The sequence below is a fragment of the Mesoplodon densirostris genome, chromosome 2 (genome assembly GCF_025265405.1).
Source record: "Mesoplodon densirostris isolate mMesDen1 chromosome 2, mMesDen1 primary haplotype, whole genome shotgun sequence".
NCBI lineage: Eukaryota > Metazoa > Chordata > Mammalia > Artiodactyla > Ziphiidae > Mesoplodon > Mesoplodon densirostris.
The window spans coordinates 51,322,798-51,338,900 of NC_082662.1; the positions used below are offsets into that span (position 1 = coordinate 51,322,798).

Below are 16,103 nucleotides of genomic sequence, written 5' to 3' on the forward strand. Positions count from 1 at the left end.
TCGTGCCCTCTGGCGCCATCTACTGGCACTGCTCGAGTCTGACGGCGGCCCCTGGAGAGGGGTTGTGATGTATTCAGTAATTAGTTGAAGGAATTCTGCTACTTCATTAGCAGATTCTTTTTTTTCTACACGGACGAGAGAGTGACCAATTAGTAAAGAGAATAGATATCAAAGACTTTAACTTACTTTAAAGAGCCCAGGATCTCCTCTCTCTCACTTCTCCCACCCCACCAGTTGTGATGTTCCTTCATCTTCAATTCTTTCTTCCTTTAAAAATATTTATTTTCTTATTCTATAGAGATCAGGGCATGGGGCACACAGCTGCACACCTGAGCAAACAGAGTGGCTGACTGGTTTGCTGGCGTAATGAAAATCATTGGTTTTGAGCTCATTACTCTGATTCCACAATGGGCACCAAATCCCATTTAAGACCCACCCAGGAACTCTTCAAAGTGACGCTGCTCCAGGTCTGTGCCTGGCGAGCGTGCCACCTCTCTGAGTCTTTGCAAAGGAATAACCCACGTTTGGAGACCCAGGCCTCTCAGATCAAAACCAGGCCTGGCCTCCAGACCTTCAAACAAGTCACGACAGTGAACTTGACTCATCCATTTTCAAATTACAGCCTGTTCTCTTTACGAAATGGAGCAGAACCTCTCAGATTGGGGCTGCCTGCTATATTTGATATATTAGGGAGAATCCTGACTCTTTCCAGGTTTCTGCTGGTCTGTTTTAAATCCAAATAGCTTGGCTGAGTGTGGTTTTTAGTTATTTTTTCATTTGAAATGGAATTCGAAACAGCAGGGGCATAAAGCCCAGATACAAATGGGAAAGAAAACATAAAAAGGTCCCTGGAGTTCCCCCTTCACCTTCCACATTAAGGAAAAGGAATATCATTGTAAACCGACTATCTGTCAAAATACCATGCAGGGAGGGTGATATTGCTGAGCTGCTGGAATTTTACAATATTTCTAATGCTTTTGGTTTTCTTTAGAGGCGTTTCGATGGAGGGTTCAGGGGCACAACTCTGGAGCCAAATCCTGCTCTGCCTTTTACAGTCCTGGAGCCTTAGCCATTTTCTGTAAGCACACAGAGTCTCAGTTTACTCACCTGGGAACAAGCCTGCGCTAGTTACCTGATAGGCTATTGCTTGAAACAAGGTAATACAGAAGGCATTTACCATGGGCCTGGGCACTTCACAAGAGCTTCATAAACAGCTAATATCATGATCAGTCTCTCGTAGCCGGGAATCAGAGCTTCTGCCTTCGGAATGAAGTGTTGACTTTCAGATGAAGCCTGAGTCTCCTTTGTTCACCGTCATCTAGCCTCTCAGATTGTTTAAGACTTGGAGTTTGGGTGCTATATTCGGACATGCCGCATTAACCACACCCCTTCTAGATCCACCTGTCCCGTGACCTCCTCCTCCCCCATCCCCTCCCCCCAAGGGAATAGTACCTTCTAACTGGTCTTCTCATTACTTCTAACACACACTCTTGCCCAAGACAACAATGCTCTCCCCACCCACCCATGTGCCTAATTCCTTCAGGTCTCAGTTTCAAGGTCACTTCCTGGGGAGGCCTCCTTGACTTCCCTGACTGAGGCCAGCCCCTGCTCGCACCTCCACTGAAGCCTCCGATCGTGGCTTTTTTTTTTTTTTTTTTTTTTTTTTCCAGTTGCAGAGCACAGACTCCAGAAGCGCAGGCTCAGCGGCCATGGCTCACGGGCCCAGCCGCTCCGCGGCATGTGGGATCTTCCCGCACCGGGGCACGAACCCATGTCCCCTGCATCGGCAGGTGGACTCTCAACCACTGCGCCACCAGGGAAGCCCCCTGGTGTCTCTTTTCTTTACCTGACAATAAGTGGTCAGGAATTCTGTCCATTTCGTCTATAAATAGCTGATGCTGGATGGATGGGCTCTGAACCCTCCTTACCTTAGTCCCTGATGTCCCCTCTTCCTGGAAAACGATCACCCCATTTTTCTGTCCAACACCCACTCATCTCTTTTAAGATACAATTCCAAATCAGCTCCTCAGTGAAGCCATTGCTGAATTCCCTTAGGTGGGGTACTTGCTCCCAAAGTATCCTGTATTTACCTCTGTCATGGCAATTATATATTGAATCCACCTGCTTTTGATAACAGGCTCCATGTTTTACACAGCTTCTCACCTCCAGCACTTAGCAGGTGCCTGGATAGAGGAGGTGAATGGATTCAATAAACATGGAGTAAATGAATAGAGCCACACGGCCTTCTGGGAGAGTGACAATTATTCAATCCCATACCGCTCTCCTCAGGTGGAAAGATTTTAAGACTATTTATGCCAAGAACTGGTTACTATATTACCTCCCAGCCATGGCTTAAGCCACACAGTAGATACTCATCAACCTCTCGGTATTTTGTACTTGCAACACTGGATTTATCATTCACTTCTTATGCTTATAGTCAGTTCTAAGAATTTTCAGAGATCCTTCTCACATTCTGGTTCTGGGGTGTAAAGATCTTTGATTCGTTATAGGGAGGAAAAAGAATATTTCATTGTATATTGGATTCTCCTTTTTTAGGGTTCAGTCATGACGATAATTGATTTCAGTTTTTCTTTTCTACTTTTACTACTTCAGCTCTTGAATTGTGGAAATCCTGGTGTAGAAAGTGATACTGATACAGTTCAATGAGCAGGTGAGTGGAGAAAAACACAGACCAGAAGTAGATACAGTTAGAGGGCTTCTTGATGTTTCAGAATCTTGCTTGGAGAATCTTCAACTCTCTATTTCAGTTGGCCTGGGTCAAGTTTTTTACAGCGACCATCAAAACAGCGACTAAGACTAATGACTATTGTTTTCACAGAATATTTTTATATATGTTATATCATTGAATACATCCCTCCTGAGCATTTTCCATCCAAAGAAGCATATTCTTGATGATTTATATCTGGAGTTCCCAACTCATTAGAAGAGATCATATTGTGGATCACGAATGCCAACCTGGTTTTTGAAGCAGAATCGATGCCCCTCTATCCTGGACTGAAAAATTTGATAATAATAACAGCAGATAATAATAATCTGTTTGACCTCCAGCACCTACTCCTTCGTAGGTCCTGATTGTCCTTTGAAAATCTTCTCCTCCTCGCTTTCTTCCTTGGCCATGTAGTTTGATGAGACTCCCAAAACCTTGGTTTTAGAGGTGGGCAATTGACCTACACCTCAGCCAATCTAGTACGTCCTGTGCCTGACTGGTTCAGGGATGGATATGAGGTGCAATCAGATCAATGAAGCACCATCCTGGGAGGATGTGAGGAACGACTATAGCCATCTTACTTATTCCTACAGACAGAGAATGGGAGCTGCTGACCCTATCAAAAGGAGACTGAGGATGAAGCTAACTCTTCCCACAGCAAGCTGAGTAATGGAGAGCAATCAAAGCCTCATGATACCATTTGAGCCCTGTATCCAGCCAGGTCTAGAGCTACCTCTACTGATAGCTTTTCAATGATATACTCCAATAAAATGCCTTTTGACTTTAACAGAATTTTCTGTCACTTGTAACCATAGAATTCTAACTGATACATTTATAATTTGCCAGCACTAGGCTAAGCCCTTTTACGTAGGTTAGCTAATTGAATCCTTAGGACAACCCTATGGGAGTAGTTATTATCTGCATTTCATAGCTGAGGAAATAGAGGCTTAGAGAAATTAACTATCTTCCCACTCACAGGTGGGAGATGTTAGAGTTGGAATTAGGATTCAGGTCTTAGCTTTGCACTGTTTCCTGGACACGGGAACATGGCTGGGGGGTACCATCTATCAGGCACCATCCACTTCTCACCCTCCCTTCCCAATACTCCTAACCTGGTCCTTCATTTTGCTGTCCTCCTTCTCTCTTCCCCTCCCCTCCCATACCTTGACTTTGAAACTCCAGGGAGATGAACATTAGCCCCTCCACCCAGCAAGCTCTGGGAGCCCAGGCTCAGCCCTTCCCTGGCGCATGGCAGGGGACTGGCTGAGATGACCCCCAGTTAGTCCTTCTGGCCACTTTGCTGTGAAGTCATGGCCCTTCCCTGGGTGTCAGTGATTGCTTCTTCCTTTCCTGGCCCAGAGCCATCTTCAGAGGCTCGTCTGACAGCACCCAGGGCAACCCAGGCTGAGAGGCACCCTGCTTGGATAAGGCATTTTACCGCTCGGGCATTTGTGTACAGCTGGCTCTGTTTGAAATCCTGTCCCTCTCTGACTTCACTTCCTGAATGTGCTGACAGGCCTTTGAGCCAAGCCAAACAGGTTCCCAACGCCCGTGCCTGCAGAGTATTCCCCTGCGAGTGCAGCTGGGGAAACAAAACTTTTCTCCAGCCCGCAGAGAGGACCTGCCAGCCCTTATATGACCAAGAAGCAGGTCCTGCGAGACGTCGTTGAATCTTAATGGGAAACGTTTTCATTTCAGCCGGGGTGGGGTGTGTGTGTGTGTGTGTGTATGCATTCACACTGGCTTGGGCGGGGAAGTGGAATTCCTGATCACTTCCTCTTAAATTAACAAATCTACGGTGAAAAATGGCTAATTATTGCTTGCCTGCTCTATACAGGGTTTTACATATATGAACCTCTGACAACCCTCTGAGGTAGACATGGCTAGCCTTATTTTTACAAAGGAAGGAAATGATACATAGCGATATTCATGAACTTGATCCATGTCTCCCAGGTTTGAGCTGCAGAGCACAGATTGAACCCCTGGGTACCTGACTCCAAAATCCCTGTGCCTCCACTAACTCCTAATACCTCAATTCTCTCTTCCAACTTGTAATATCTTGATTCTTCATGTGGTCAGAAGGGTAGCAAGGCTCTGTTGTCTTTTGAGTTCTGTGAAGTTCTACAAGTTAGTTTTCTTCTCTGAATCTCAGTTTCCTCATACGCAAAATGGAATGATAGCAGCGTCTGTGGCAGGGAGGCTGTGAGGCTCCATTGAGATATAAATTCACGTGGCAGTACTACTCAAGGGCAGGGTCATATGTGAGCAAAACTAGCTCTTCTGAGTCAAGAAAGACCTGGACTCAGCTCGGGCTTCCACCAGTCACTTATTCCATGAACTTGAACAAGATGGAAACCCCCATTTTCTCATGTATACAATATAGCCCTAACATTTACCTTGTAATTCCCAGCAGAGTGCCTGCTATATAGTAGAAATTTAGTAAATGGTATATGTATTGAATATTATACAGGTTTTTGTTTATTATACTTGCGGCAGACACAGTTGTTTCCTACTGGAGCAGTTAGGAAAGGCTAAGTAATGTTACAATAACAAAAAGCCCTCATCTCTGTGTCTTAATACAACAAAGGTTTAATTTTTGCTTCTGTTAAATGTCTATTGTTGATGCTGGGGGCGAGGAGGGACCCTGATCTACATCATCGTCATTTAAGGACCAGGTTAATGGACATTCCATCTCTGTGCTTCCACAGTTGACAAGGCTGGGAAAAGGAAACATGGTGAATTGAACACTCACTCTTAAGGCTCCCACCTAGATGTGAGAGATGTTACCACTGCTGGCATTTCATTGACTGACACAAGTCACAATGCCTCTCACCCAACTTCCAGGAGGTAGAAGATAGGGAAGTACTACCCTACCTTGTACAAGAGGAGAACTGGAAACATTTGGTGGAGAGCACTAATGACTATCCACCAACCCAAAAGCCACCCTCCATCTCACTTATTTTTTGCCATCAGAGCCTTGATTTTTATTTATTTTTAAATTTACTTTTGGTGTTCATTTTCCCATGTGCTTAGAAGAAGGTGATCCCAAGGGGGTGAATCACGATTATAGGCCAATCATGGTGGTCCCATTCCCTTGCCAGGGATGAGTTTGGGTATAGGCATACGACCTGCTTCAGGCCAGTGGGACCTGAAGGGAAGTCTACTCGGGTGGAAGTAGGGAACTTCTAGGAGAGGTTTCTCTTCCTAATAAAAAAGAGAAAGATGAAAGTAAACACCCTTGCATTGCTAGTGATTATTGTGTTTACCTATGATGCCAGGAACTGCTAAAGCTATCTTGAGTCCACACAAGGGGCGTCTTTGACACACTGAGAATGGTGAAACAGATAGAAAGCCCATGATGATGTCGCTGAGCCACTATATTTGCCCTGGATCTTGTTTAAATTGTGTCTTCTGTTACTGGCCCATGTAAGCATCTGAACTGGTGGAGTGGTCGATTATATAACAGCCAGGTACCTGCTTATCTTTTTTCAAGATTTGCCATAAGGTGAGGGCATTCCTCCCTCCGAGCATGAATCTAGGATGAATCAAATACACCTTGGAAGAGATTTGCCATCAGCAGAAGCTGATGGACAGACAGTCCCATGGAGATCTGGGAAATGCCTAAATTTTGTCCAGGTAGCTAGTGAAAACCTACAGCCTAAGAAGGCAGTAACTTAATGATCTGGTAACCCAATTTTCTGAAGGAATAATGAAGCAACCATCAAGCAATGTCTTTTAGTGGATGTACATGAAGGAAGTTTGAAACTGTCAGGGCTTCTCAGCACTAGTATTCTAGTTCCCCCAGAACTGAGCGGTTTGCAGCAGGGCAACGAGAGTTCATTAGACGTTGCTGTAGCATGGATGAAATATCCCAGGAGACTATCTGATTACCTTTGCTCAGATGCTGTGTACATCAAAGAACCTTCTGATGACTAATTCAGTTCCTCAAGGTCCTTGATGTAGAATCAAGGGGGTGCCCCAGGATCACCAGGGCATCAGGTTCCTAGAAAAATATAGGAGAAAAATATGGTTCTTGATGGTTGGGGACCTAATTGTGGCCCCACCAGTCACTGCATGAGGGGCCTCAACAAAAACTCTTAAAACTCACTGGGAGCCTCAGCTTCTGTTCCTGTGAAACACAGCTACTAACAATGACGCACGCAGGGTAGTGGTGAAAATAAAATGCAGTAGAAGAGATGAAATCATGTTGGAAAGGACAAGAGTATAAACTGGTGAGTACCAATCTCAGTGCTCATTCCTCTCCTCTTTGCTTACCCCACTCCAGGAAGGCAGCCCTTCCCTTAACTCCTAGGGTACCCCAGAGTTTTTCCAGGCTTTTGCTCATGCTGACCCTCCATCTGGAATTCCCTACCTCATCTCTTCTGCTCTTGACCTGATGAACTCTTAAGTCATCTAATCAGTCTCAGTTCAAGTATTTCTCCAGAAAGACCAGGATGACAATCAGACTCAGCATGGAACAGTTAGTACTTCACAACCCGACCCTTAAACGTTCCTGCTTCTTCTCCTTCACTCTTCTTCTCACACCTTCATTCCCAGCCTCTCCAAGCAGTTTACAGGTCCCTCAACACACCATGTTTTCTGATGCCCTGTTCCTTTGCACACAAGTTCCTCCTCCAACCTTTTTTGTTCCTGCTGAGTTCCACTGGATCAACTCAGATGTCATTTCACCTGTGAAGTCTTTCCTGATAAAGTCTCTTCCTCCTGCACCTGGCACCTCTTTCTGCTTCATCTCCGTACTCTTCCCCACCAGACTGGGAATTCCAGGAGAACAGGGATTGTGTCGTGTTCCTCATGGAAGCCCCACTCTTAGCAAGGGCCTCAGTGAGACTGGGCCCAGGGGAATGCCCTTCCTTGGGACGTCAAAAGTCCAAAACCAAATAACTGGAGCCAGGGTCCAGAGTTAGGTAGGGATTGTTTCACTTTCTGGGGTCATCCCAGCTTCTAACTCTCTTCCCTTCTTCTTTAACATTCCACTTGACCCACATAGAAGTAGGTGGTGGGGTGGGCAAGACTGAAAGGCATTGTCTTTTTCCTTGGTTCATTCAATGGGTATCTTCTCTAACAATAAAATAGCACGAGAATAGATACATTGGCATGATCCTTGTCTCTGTCAAGCAAACACTGGGTACTAACTTCAGGACCCCTGAAATACATTAACTTTACAAACAGGAAGTCCTCTCTGTCATTACCAATGAAATAGCGGTTTTTAATAAAGTCGCATGTAGAACTATTTTTTGTGCCTGCCTAATGATCACATATTATCCTTCCCTATCTCCACCTCCAAGCCTAATGTTTCAGGCAGGCCCATTTTATATGAGAAGGTGCCCACTTAGTGGAGGAGGGAAGGGATGCTCTGTGTGGCTGGAAGAATGAATGTGCTAACAGTTTAATTCTTTTTTTGTTTGTTTTGTTTTGTTTTGTTTTGTTTTTGCGGTATGCGGGCCTCTCACTGTTGTGGCCTCTCCCGCCGCGGAGCACAGGCTCCGGACGCACAGGCCCAGCGGCCATGGCTCACGGGCCAGCCGCTCCGCGGCATGTGGGATCCTCCCAGACCGGGGCACGAACCGGCGTTCCCTGCATCAGCAGGCGGACTCCCAACCACTGCGCCACCAGGGAAGCCCAGTTTAATTCTTTTAAGAGCACTCATTGAGAACTAGGCTTTAGGACCTGGTGATTGGCCATGTTTGACTTTTCTGAGGGTCTTCAATCCATCTGGCATTGTGCGCCTGGAAATGGATGAGGTATATTTCACTAGAAGAAGTTAAGACCTGGAATTATTTTGGAGCATTTCAGTTCAATTGTCTATTCAGTCAACACACATTTTATAAACATCTCCTATGTAACCAGGCACTGTACTAGGAGTCTGGGTCCCACAGACGAGTAGGATAGGTTCTAGCCAAGAGACACACAGGTTCACGATGATAATACTTTGATAAGTGCTATCACAGAAGTTTGGATAAAATGTTATGGATGCTCAATTGGGAATATTCGTTCCACCTGAAGAGGGAGTTAGCAAGGAAGGCGTCACAGAGAAGGTGCCACTTTTGCCAAACCTTGAAAAATGGGTAGGATTCAGCAGTTGAGCCAGAAAGAAAGGTATCCCAGTCAGAGGGATGAGTACAAGCAGAAGCATGGAGGGGTGAAAAGGCATGAAATTCAGATTCACACAAAGATACTTTTCTCATAGTGAATGTGTAGCCACTCAGCTTAGAAATTGTTAACCTTTTTCGAATCATGGAACTTTTTGAGAACCAAATAGAGCTTAATGATCTCTCTCCCTAGGGGAGTGTGTGTTCATGTGGGCACACCCATACACAAACACAATTTTGTAGGCATTTTCATTGAGTTCATGAATCCTCTGCCCCAATGGACACAAAGGGTTAAGAATCTCTGAAATATACATATGTAAGACAGATTAAAAGAGGATTAATGGTTTTATGTGCCAATAGCTTCATCTTCTCCAACCGTTAGTGTTACCCAAACAATAACTCATTGAATGCCAAAATAACATTGACCTTTGAGGGTCTATAAGTATCTGATTTTCTGTCTCCAGAGTTTACAGGAGGTTACTGGTGAATTTCCTCTACCACAATTTTTTTTCTATCCCTTTTGTTAGAATTTCAGAGATATACATTCAGAACGAGAGTTGAAACAAACAAGGGTAGGGATAGGCCTGAGTTTCAGGCTTTTTGTTTTGTTTGGTTTTTTTTAAGTCAGAGTCTAGGGGCTTCCCTGGTGGCGCAGTGGCTGAGAGTCTGCCTGTCGATGCAGGGGACACGGGTTCGTGCCCCGGTCCGGGAAGATCCCACATGCCACGGAGTGGCTGGGCCTGTGAGCCATGGCCGCTGAGCCTGCACGTCCGGAGCCTGTGCTCCGCAACGGGAGAGGCCGCAACAGTGAGAGGCCCGCGTACCGCAAAAAAAAAAAAAGTCAGAGTCTAAAGCAAACTGGGGAGTGGTGTGGCTTTTCTGTGCTGCACTGTTGTCTGGGCTTAGTCTACCTTTGCAGGTAATTAATTTCCCAGCCTGCTTATTTTTTCTAGTTGGCTCTTGTTTAGCTTCCACAGAGCCCCACCCCAAAGTGCTTTATTGTCCCTCTTCTGACTATTCCTACAAATGGTCAAAATCTACTCACCTTCCGGGTTGCTGACATGGGCAAATTCACTGTTTGGAGAAGTGTCTCTGCTCCCAGTAACCCTTTGTTAAATAAGTGTTGTTACAATGGAGTGGACCTGATAGCTGACAAGTCAGTCCAACCCCTTCCACTCCTGGACACTCCCCCGAGGAGAAACTCTCTGTGTCTTTGGATTTACAGCCACAGGCAGGATATTAGCACTCCCAGACCTGTAGGGTACTAGAGCACTGCCAATGAGCAAAGAGCCCTGCCTCAGTTAGTGGTTTGGGGAAGTATTCCTGGATATCAAATTGCTTTTGCTGCTTGATAATCATACTGGCTCTTGGGATGAAAAGCAACCAAGCAAAACTTGTTCCCTTGTTGAGGACTGCCTTGTTGATCTCTTAAGTTATATCTGTAGACAGAATTTAAGTTTGCCATTTCTCCAGAGTGAAGGTTTGATTTATATACATAATCATTGTACTGGTGTTCATGTTTTCTCTTGTGTATTTTTTTATAGTATCTAGAGTACCATCTTTTGAGACCGAGTCTATAATAATTATTTAAACAAGGCTGATTATTTTAGAGACAAATTAAGAAACTATAGAAGAATCCGAAATGATAAACTGCTATACTGGTAATCTGTCTAGGCATAGGGAGGGGGTGTGTGGAAAGTGAAAGAGAAAGAGAGACAGAGAGAGAGAGAGAGAGAGACAGAGAGAGAAGGCGAATGAGGATGAATGAAGCTGGGAGAATGTTTCATCCAGACTGCAATTTCTGTGTTGACTTTTCATAAATTCTTTGCTTATTAATTACCAAATAACTTCAGATGGCAGTAATGTTAACCCCTGCAACTGAAAAGCAATGCTTCAGAACAGAGCTTGGGGAGAAGAAAAGTAGTAAAGGGAAAGGAATTCAAGATCTGTTATTGGTATTTGAATACATTTATTGTGACAAGAATGCTGTTATAAATATTCATATGCAAAGACCGTCTCTTTTATCTAGGAATTGTTAAAATAAAGATTCCAAATCGGAAGGATACATCTTTTGTAAAAATCTGCCACTCTTCCTGCTTTGAGAATAAGCATCTATTGTTAAAATTTCTACTAACATTATAAATGGTCACAGCACATGCCACTTGATATGATCCAAACTTTAAAATGTTTGACTTCCCAGGGAGCTGCCCCTCTCCACCACAACCTCCCTTCCCTCAGCCTCCTGAAATGCCACATTATCCTTTGTAAGCCACTCTGTATAGCTTGTTGGGAAGAATATAACTTGATGAGGGAATCAGCTAGTTATCTCTTAACTCCAGTAGGTAACAGTTTTCACTGCTTGATAGTAAGAAGCACTGAGAGTGATTTTAATGGACACTCTTAACTCTTTCAGCTCCACCTGGCAAAGTAATCTACAGGTAATGCAGAAAAGAGGTTGGGGGAGGGGTCACTTTTTCAATATTTTATTGTATTTTCTTAAATATCCTTTCTGGAATTTTCAGAAACAAAACATAAAAAAATTATATACTTTATTACAAATGGTAAACTCAGAGTGCTCCAAATCTCTTATTTACAAACAACGCTGGGCAGGACACCCAAACAAACAAACATGAAATAACTTACAAAGGCGTGAAGCTGTTTATTGACAGTAATCAGCTTTCATCAAATTAAAAAATATATACATGTACATACACAGTTATGGAAGGCAGTCCAGAAGGAGTTCATCTGCAGACTGGGCCTCGCTCTCGCAAACCTCCCTCCCGCCTCCCCCCCCCCACCCCCTTTGTGTTCTTAAGGAGCACTACAGAAGCAATCTACAGTCTCTATTGCAGTTTGCGACCCCTCCCTCCCCCCTTTAATACTGAATGAGATCGAATGTTAGGTCCATGCAGTTCTTGGTCAATGTTAAAGAAAAGTCTAACGTTCTGTTTGCGCGGGGACAGCCCGACCGTAAAGCGGGGCAGCCCGCGGGCGGCCGCTCCCTGGCTCCCTGCCAAAGGGAGGGCGCGCCAAGTCCTTCCCTCTCGTGCACACTGGGGGCGCCGTCAGGACGCAACCCAGTCCAACTTGGAAACCCCTGGCTTTAGTCCTCGGACACTTCTTTTTTCTCTCTTTCTCCCTCTCTCGCAACTTGTCAAGTTCTCAAGTCTGTCCCTCTCTGGGTTATTTGTTCTCCGTTGCCCCTCAGCCCCCGACAGTCTCGCCTCAAAACGTTTGCAACTGCTGCGTTAGCATGAGTTGGCACCCACTGTTAACGTGGTTCATGACTTTCTGCTTAAGCTGGGCCACCTGTTCCCTGAGCATGTTGGCCGTGGACGCCAGCTCCGAGTTCTGCGCTTTCAAGGTTTTCACTTTTTCCTCCAGCCGGGCGATCCTCTCCAGCTTCCTTTTCCGGCACTTGGAGGCAGCGATGCGGTTCCTCATGCGCTTCCTCTCCGCCTTGATCCGCTCCTGGGACTCCATGTCGATGGGGGACAGGGGCGGCGTTTCCCCGGGCATCTCGGGGACCGTCTGCGGCTCCTCCTTCAGGGCCTGCAGCCGCGGGTGCTGCACGGGGATCTGCTGGGGCAGGTGGTGCGGCGGCGGCGGCGGCGGCGGCGGCTGCTGCTGAGGCTGCGCGGGAAAGGCCAGGCCGGCCGCGCCGTAGGAGGGCGCCCCGCCGCCGCCGCCGCCGCCGCCGCCGCTCAGCGCGCCCGGGTTGAAGTTGCTGAGGTTGGCGTAGACCGGCGGCTCGCTGTGCAGGCTGGCGCCGAAGCCGCCGCCGCCGCCGCCGCCGCCGCCCGCCACCGAGGCCACCGCCGGGGCCACCAGGCCCGCCCCGCTGACCGGCTGCGCCGCCGACGTGACGTTGGGCAGCGTGTTCTGGCTGTGCAGTTCGGCCAGGGCGCGCACGAAGCCCTCGGCGAAGCCCTCCTGCTCGTCCGTCACGTTCTTGGGACACAGGAACTGGGTGGGGGTCGGCGTGGTGGTGATGTGCCCGTTGCTGGACTGGATTATCAGGCGCTCCAGCTCGGGCGACGCCAGCTTGAGCAGCCCCACGTCGGGCGAGGTGAGGAGGTCGGAGTTCTTGGCCCGGAGGTGCGGCTTCAGGCTACCCACGGGGTCGGCCAGGTTCAGGGTCATGCTCTGCTTCAGGATCTTGGGGTTACTGTAGCCGTAGGCGCCGCTCTCGGACTGGAGGAACGAGGCGTTGAGGGCATCGTCGTAGAAGGTCGTTTCCATCTTTGCAGTCATAGAACAGTCTGTCACTTCACGTGGGGTTAGTTTGGGCTGCGCGCAGAAGTTTCGGGGCCGCAACAGCGCGCTGGCAAGCGGGGGACACCCGCGCTTCCCCAGGCCTTGAGCAAGGAAAGTTTCTGGAAGAGCGCGCGCCCCCGCCGGCTGGCCTCCCCCGGCGCCCTCCTCACCGGCTCGCTCCGGGGGATCGCAGGGTTAAGACGCCGCCCGCGCTCTTACTTGTCCGCTCGCGCGCGCCGCCCGGCTTTGAAAAGTCGCGGTCACTCCCGTAGCTCTCTCGGGCCCAGAGGTTCCTCGGAGCCCGCGGACGAACTCGCTTCCCGGCGGCAGCAGGTAGCGCGGACCCCGCGGTGGCCGGCCGGCGGCGGGTCTCCGCCGCCCCGACTCCGAAGACTGTCCCCTCCTCCGCTGCGAGGGGGAGGGGGCGCCCGGCAGCCGCGGCTCGCGCTCGCCCAAGTTCAGCAACCGGTTCGAGCGAAGCGGAGCGCACGTCCTCCTCTCTCTGCCACCTCCTTTTCTCTACCGCCGCCGCGGCAGCTTCCTTTGCAAAGGAAAGCTTTGCAAAAGTTCGCTCCGGGACCCGGCGGCCACTTGTCTCCTGTCCTCCTGGCCGGGAAACTTCTTGCCGCTGCAGCCGCTCTCCGGACTTCCCCGGACGGACAGTGGCCGCTCTCCACGCTGTCAGCAGCGCTAGCGCAGCTGGGCTCTCTCCGCCTGGGGGCGGCTGGAGAAGGGGCTCTCCCGGCGCTCCCCAGAACACCAGCCCGGGAGCCACAAGCACTAGCTCCGGGCCGTTGGAGAGAAAATGGAAAAGAAAATAAGATTTGCAGTCCTTCCCAGCTGACTGTGCCTGTCTGCCTGCCTGCGTCCGCGTACCTCCACTCCCGCCTCACAGCTTCAGCCACACTCAGTGCAACTCTGAGCCCTTATCCAGCCCGAGCTCAACACTTATCTGCTACCAGTCAACCTCTAAAAATAGCCCATGATGTCACCCCAAGGCCTTCCCATTGGCTCGCGTCGCTCTCAGGGGGGCGGGCCCACCCGTCGCCATGGAGACCCCACCCTAGAAGATTCTTCTCTGGACCCGCGGAGGCTCACGGGATGAGGTAATGCTCTGTTGCCCTCCTACAGTTGGGCCCTTCTTTCTCCTCCTCCCCCCGGCCTCCCCCTCCACGCGACTTGAGCCCCTGTCTTCCTTCTCCCCTCCCCGGCGCGTCTTTCCCGGCCCGCCCGGTGCATTGTGGGCTGACGTCTTGGAGTTTGACTGCCTAGTGACGGTGGCTGCCGCGAGCCGGGCGGACTCGGGCGCTTGCAGCCTCTGAAGGAAGCGGGCTGAAGTTCAGGGCTCGGGGCGGGAAGGCAGGGTATGCGGGACCCAGAAGGCGGGGGAACCGGGCCAGGTGTCTGGGGCCGAGGGCGCGGGGCGGGTGGTATTTCCCCACCTCAGGGCTCGATGTCATTTCGCCGCCGCGAGGGGCGGGCCGGCTGAGCGCCCCGGAAGTGCGGGGGGGGGGGGTGCCGGGAGTACCGCCCTTAAGGTGGCTCTGTTAAGTCCCCTGTGGGGACGAGTGAAAGTGGGCTTTTAAGTTTAGGGGCGGTTCTTGAGAGTCGGCCCCCCACGTTGAGAACGCTCAGAAGTTTGTCTCCTGATCAAGTTCAAGAGCGACTGTCTGGCTGCACCTGGAAGCCGAGTGATTTGCATTGCTTGAAACCTGGTGTTCAGCTAAGTCCCCGCCGCACCCCACCTCACCCTCCTGACCGTGGGAGAAAGGGTGCGGGGGTTCATAGCTTTGCCTCGGAGAGGAGATTTCTTACAGGAGGTGGAATTAGTCGAGTTGGGAACGAGCGTTTAGGGAATCCGAAACTCTGGGAACCCGGTGATCGCCTACTTCCCGCCCCCGCACAAGATGCATAGGCACACCACACATCCCACGCACACACGAACACACACACACACACACCACTCTTCCCGCCCTGATTTGCTTCCGGGAAAACTAGTCCGAGAGCTGCAGACACTTGCCAAAAGTCACACAGCGAGTCAGGAGTAGAATCAAGATTTAAAATTTCTCCGCTCCCGGCCGGCCGGTGGGCCCATTATCCTGTGTAGCCTCTAGGAAGCGCTAGACCCATGTAAGTGGTTCCTTTCTGTGGTTGTTATTTTATTCTCCCCCAACCCCTCACCCCTTAGGGACAAAAGTGTATGGTGGGAAGAAGAGCAAAGTCGGGAATCGTGGGTTCTCTCGTGGCCAGCGCTGCCACGTTGTGAAGTGAGCAAATCAGAGAACTTCTTTGAGCTTCAGTTCCCTCATCTGCAGGTGGGGCTGGTGAGACCCACCTTACTGGGCTGAGTTAGCGTAGAGTCATGGCCTCCAGGTCTAGGAGGTAGTCGCCAACAGCCCCCTTCCCTGCCCTTCTTCGGAGTTTCCCAGAGCGTCGATGGAATGCCAGGATGTAAGAATGTGACTTGGCAGGACCAGGTGGACTGATGCTGCGAGGAGCAGTGAGGGCAGGAGGGTGAGGGAGGAAAGGGTCAGAAGTCAGCTCCTTCCAGGGTTTTCTCCAGGACTGGGGCTTGAAGTTGGACCTGCAGCAGCTTATGTTCCTAGGTTCTAATTCTGGCTTTTCAGCTTCTGAGCTTGGGGGAATCCAGCCTTGGGTTCATAACCCAGAGCTTTAAGGTATTTGTGGCTTTTAGAGTTCAGATCCAACAGCCCGGCAGCAGCTGGTGTCAGGGAAATCTTAACAGCTTTCCTTTACTCCAGCACTTGCCTCTCATTGCCTTGTGCAGCAGGAGAAAACAGTGGCTACTGTGAGCCAGGCACTGAACTGGGTGGGGGTAAGGGTACAGTGATGACACGAGTCAGTTACTTTCCTCAAGGAGGGAACATTCTCCTCTATATTGTTACCCTGAATCATTTTCTTCTGTAATCAGGGAGCTGGTGTTTTAAAAATAATTTTAATGATAACAGTAATAAGAATGAATATCATGTATTAAACACCTACCATCA

The 16,103-nt window shown here is 49.1% G+C and overlaps 2 protein-coding genes across 2 annotated transcripts; both read right to left on the reverse strand.

Annotated features, from left to right (window-relative positions):
* Positions 1 to 11,641: 11,641 nt before the first annotated feature.
* JUN (Jun proto-oncogene, AP-1 transcription factor subunit) lies at positions 11,642 to 13,092 on the reverse strand. Its single transcript, XM_060089871.1, has one exon. The coding sequence runs from the start codon at positions 13,090 to 13,092 to the stop codon at positions 12,064 to 12,066; it is 1,029 nt and encodes a 342-aa protein (XP_059945854.1). The 3' UTR covers positions 11,642 to 12,063.
* A 169-nt stretch (positions 13,093 to 13,261) lies between these two features.
* LOC132503006 (uncharacterized) lies at positions 13,262 to 14,555 on the reverse strand. The gene is made up of 2 exons (XM_060119344.1): positions 14,372 to 14,555; positions 13,262 to 13,983 (listed from the first exon to the last, which is right to left on the reverse strand). The coding sequence occupies exons 1-2, from the start codon at positions 14,553 to 14,555 to the stop codon at positions 13,262 to 13,264; spliced, it is 906 nt and encodes a 301-aa protein (XP_059975327.1).
* Positions 14,556 to 16,103: the final 1,548 nt, after the last annotated feature.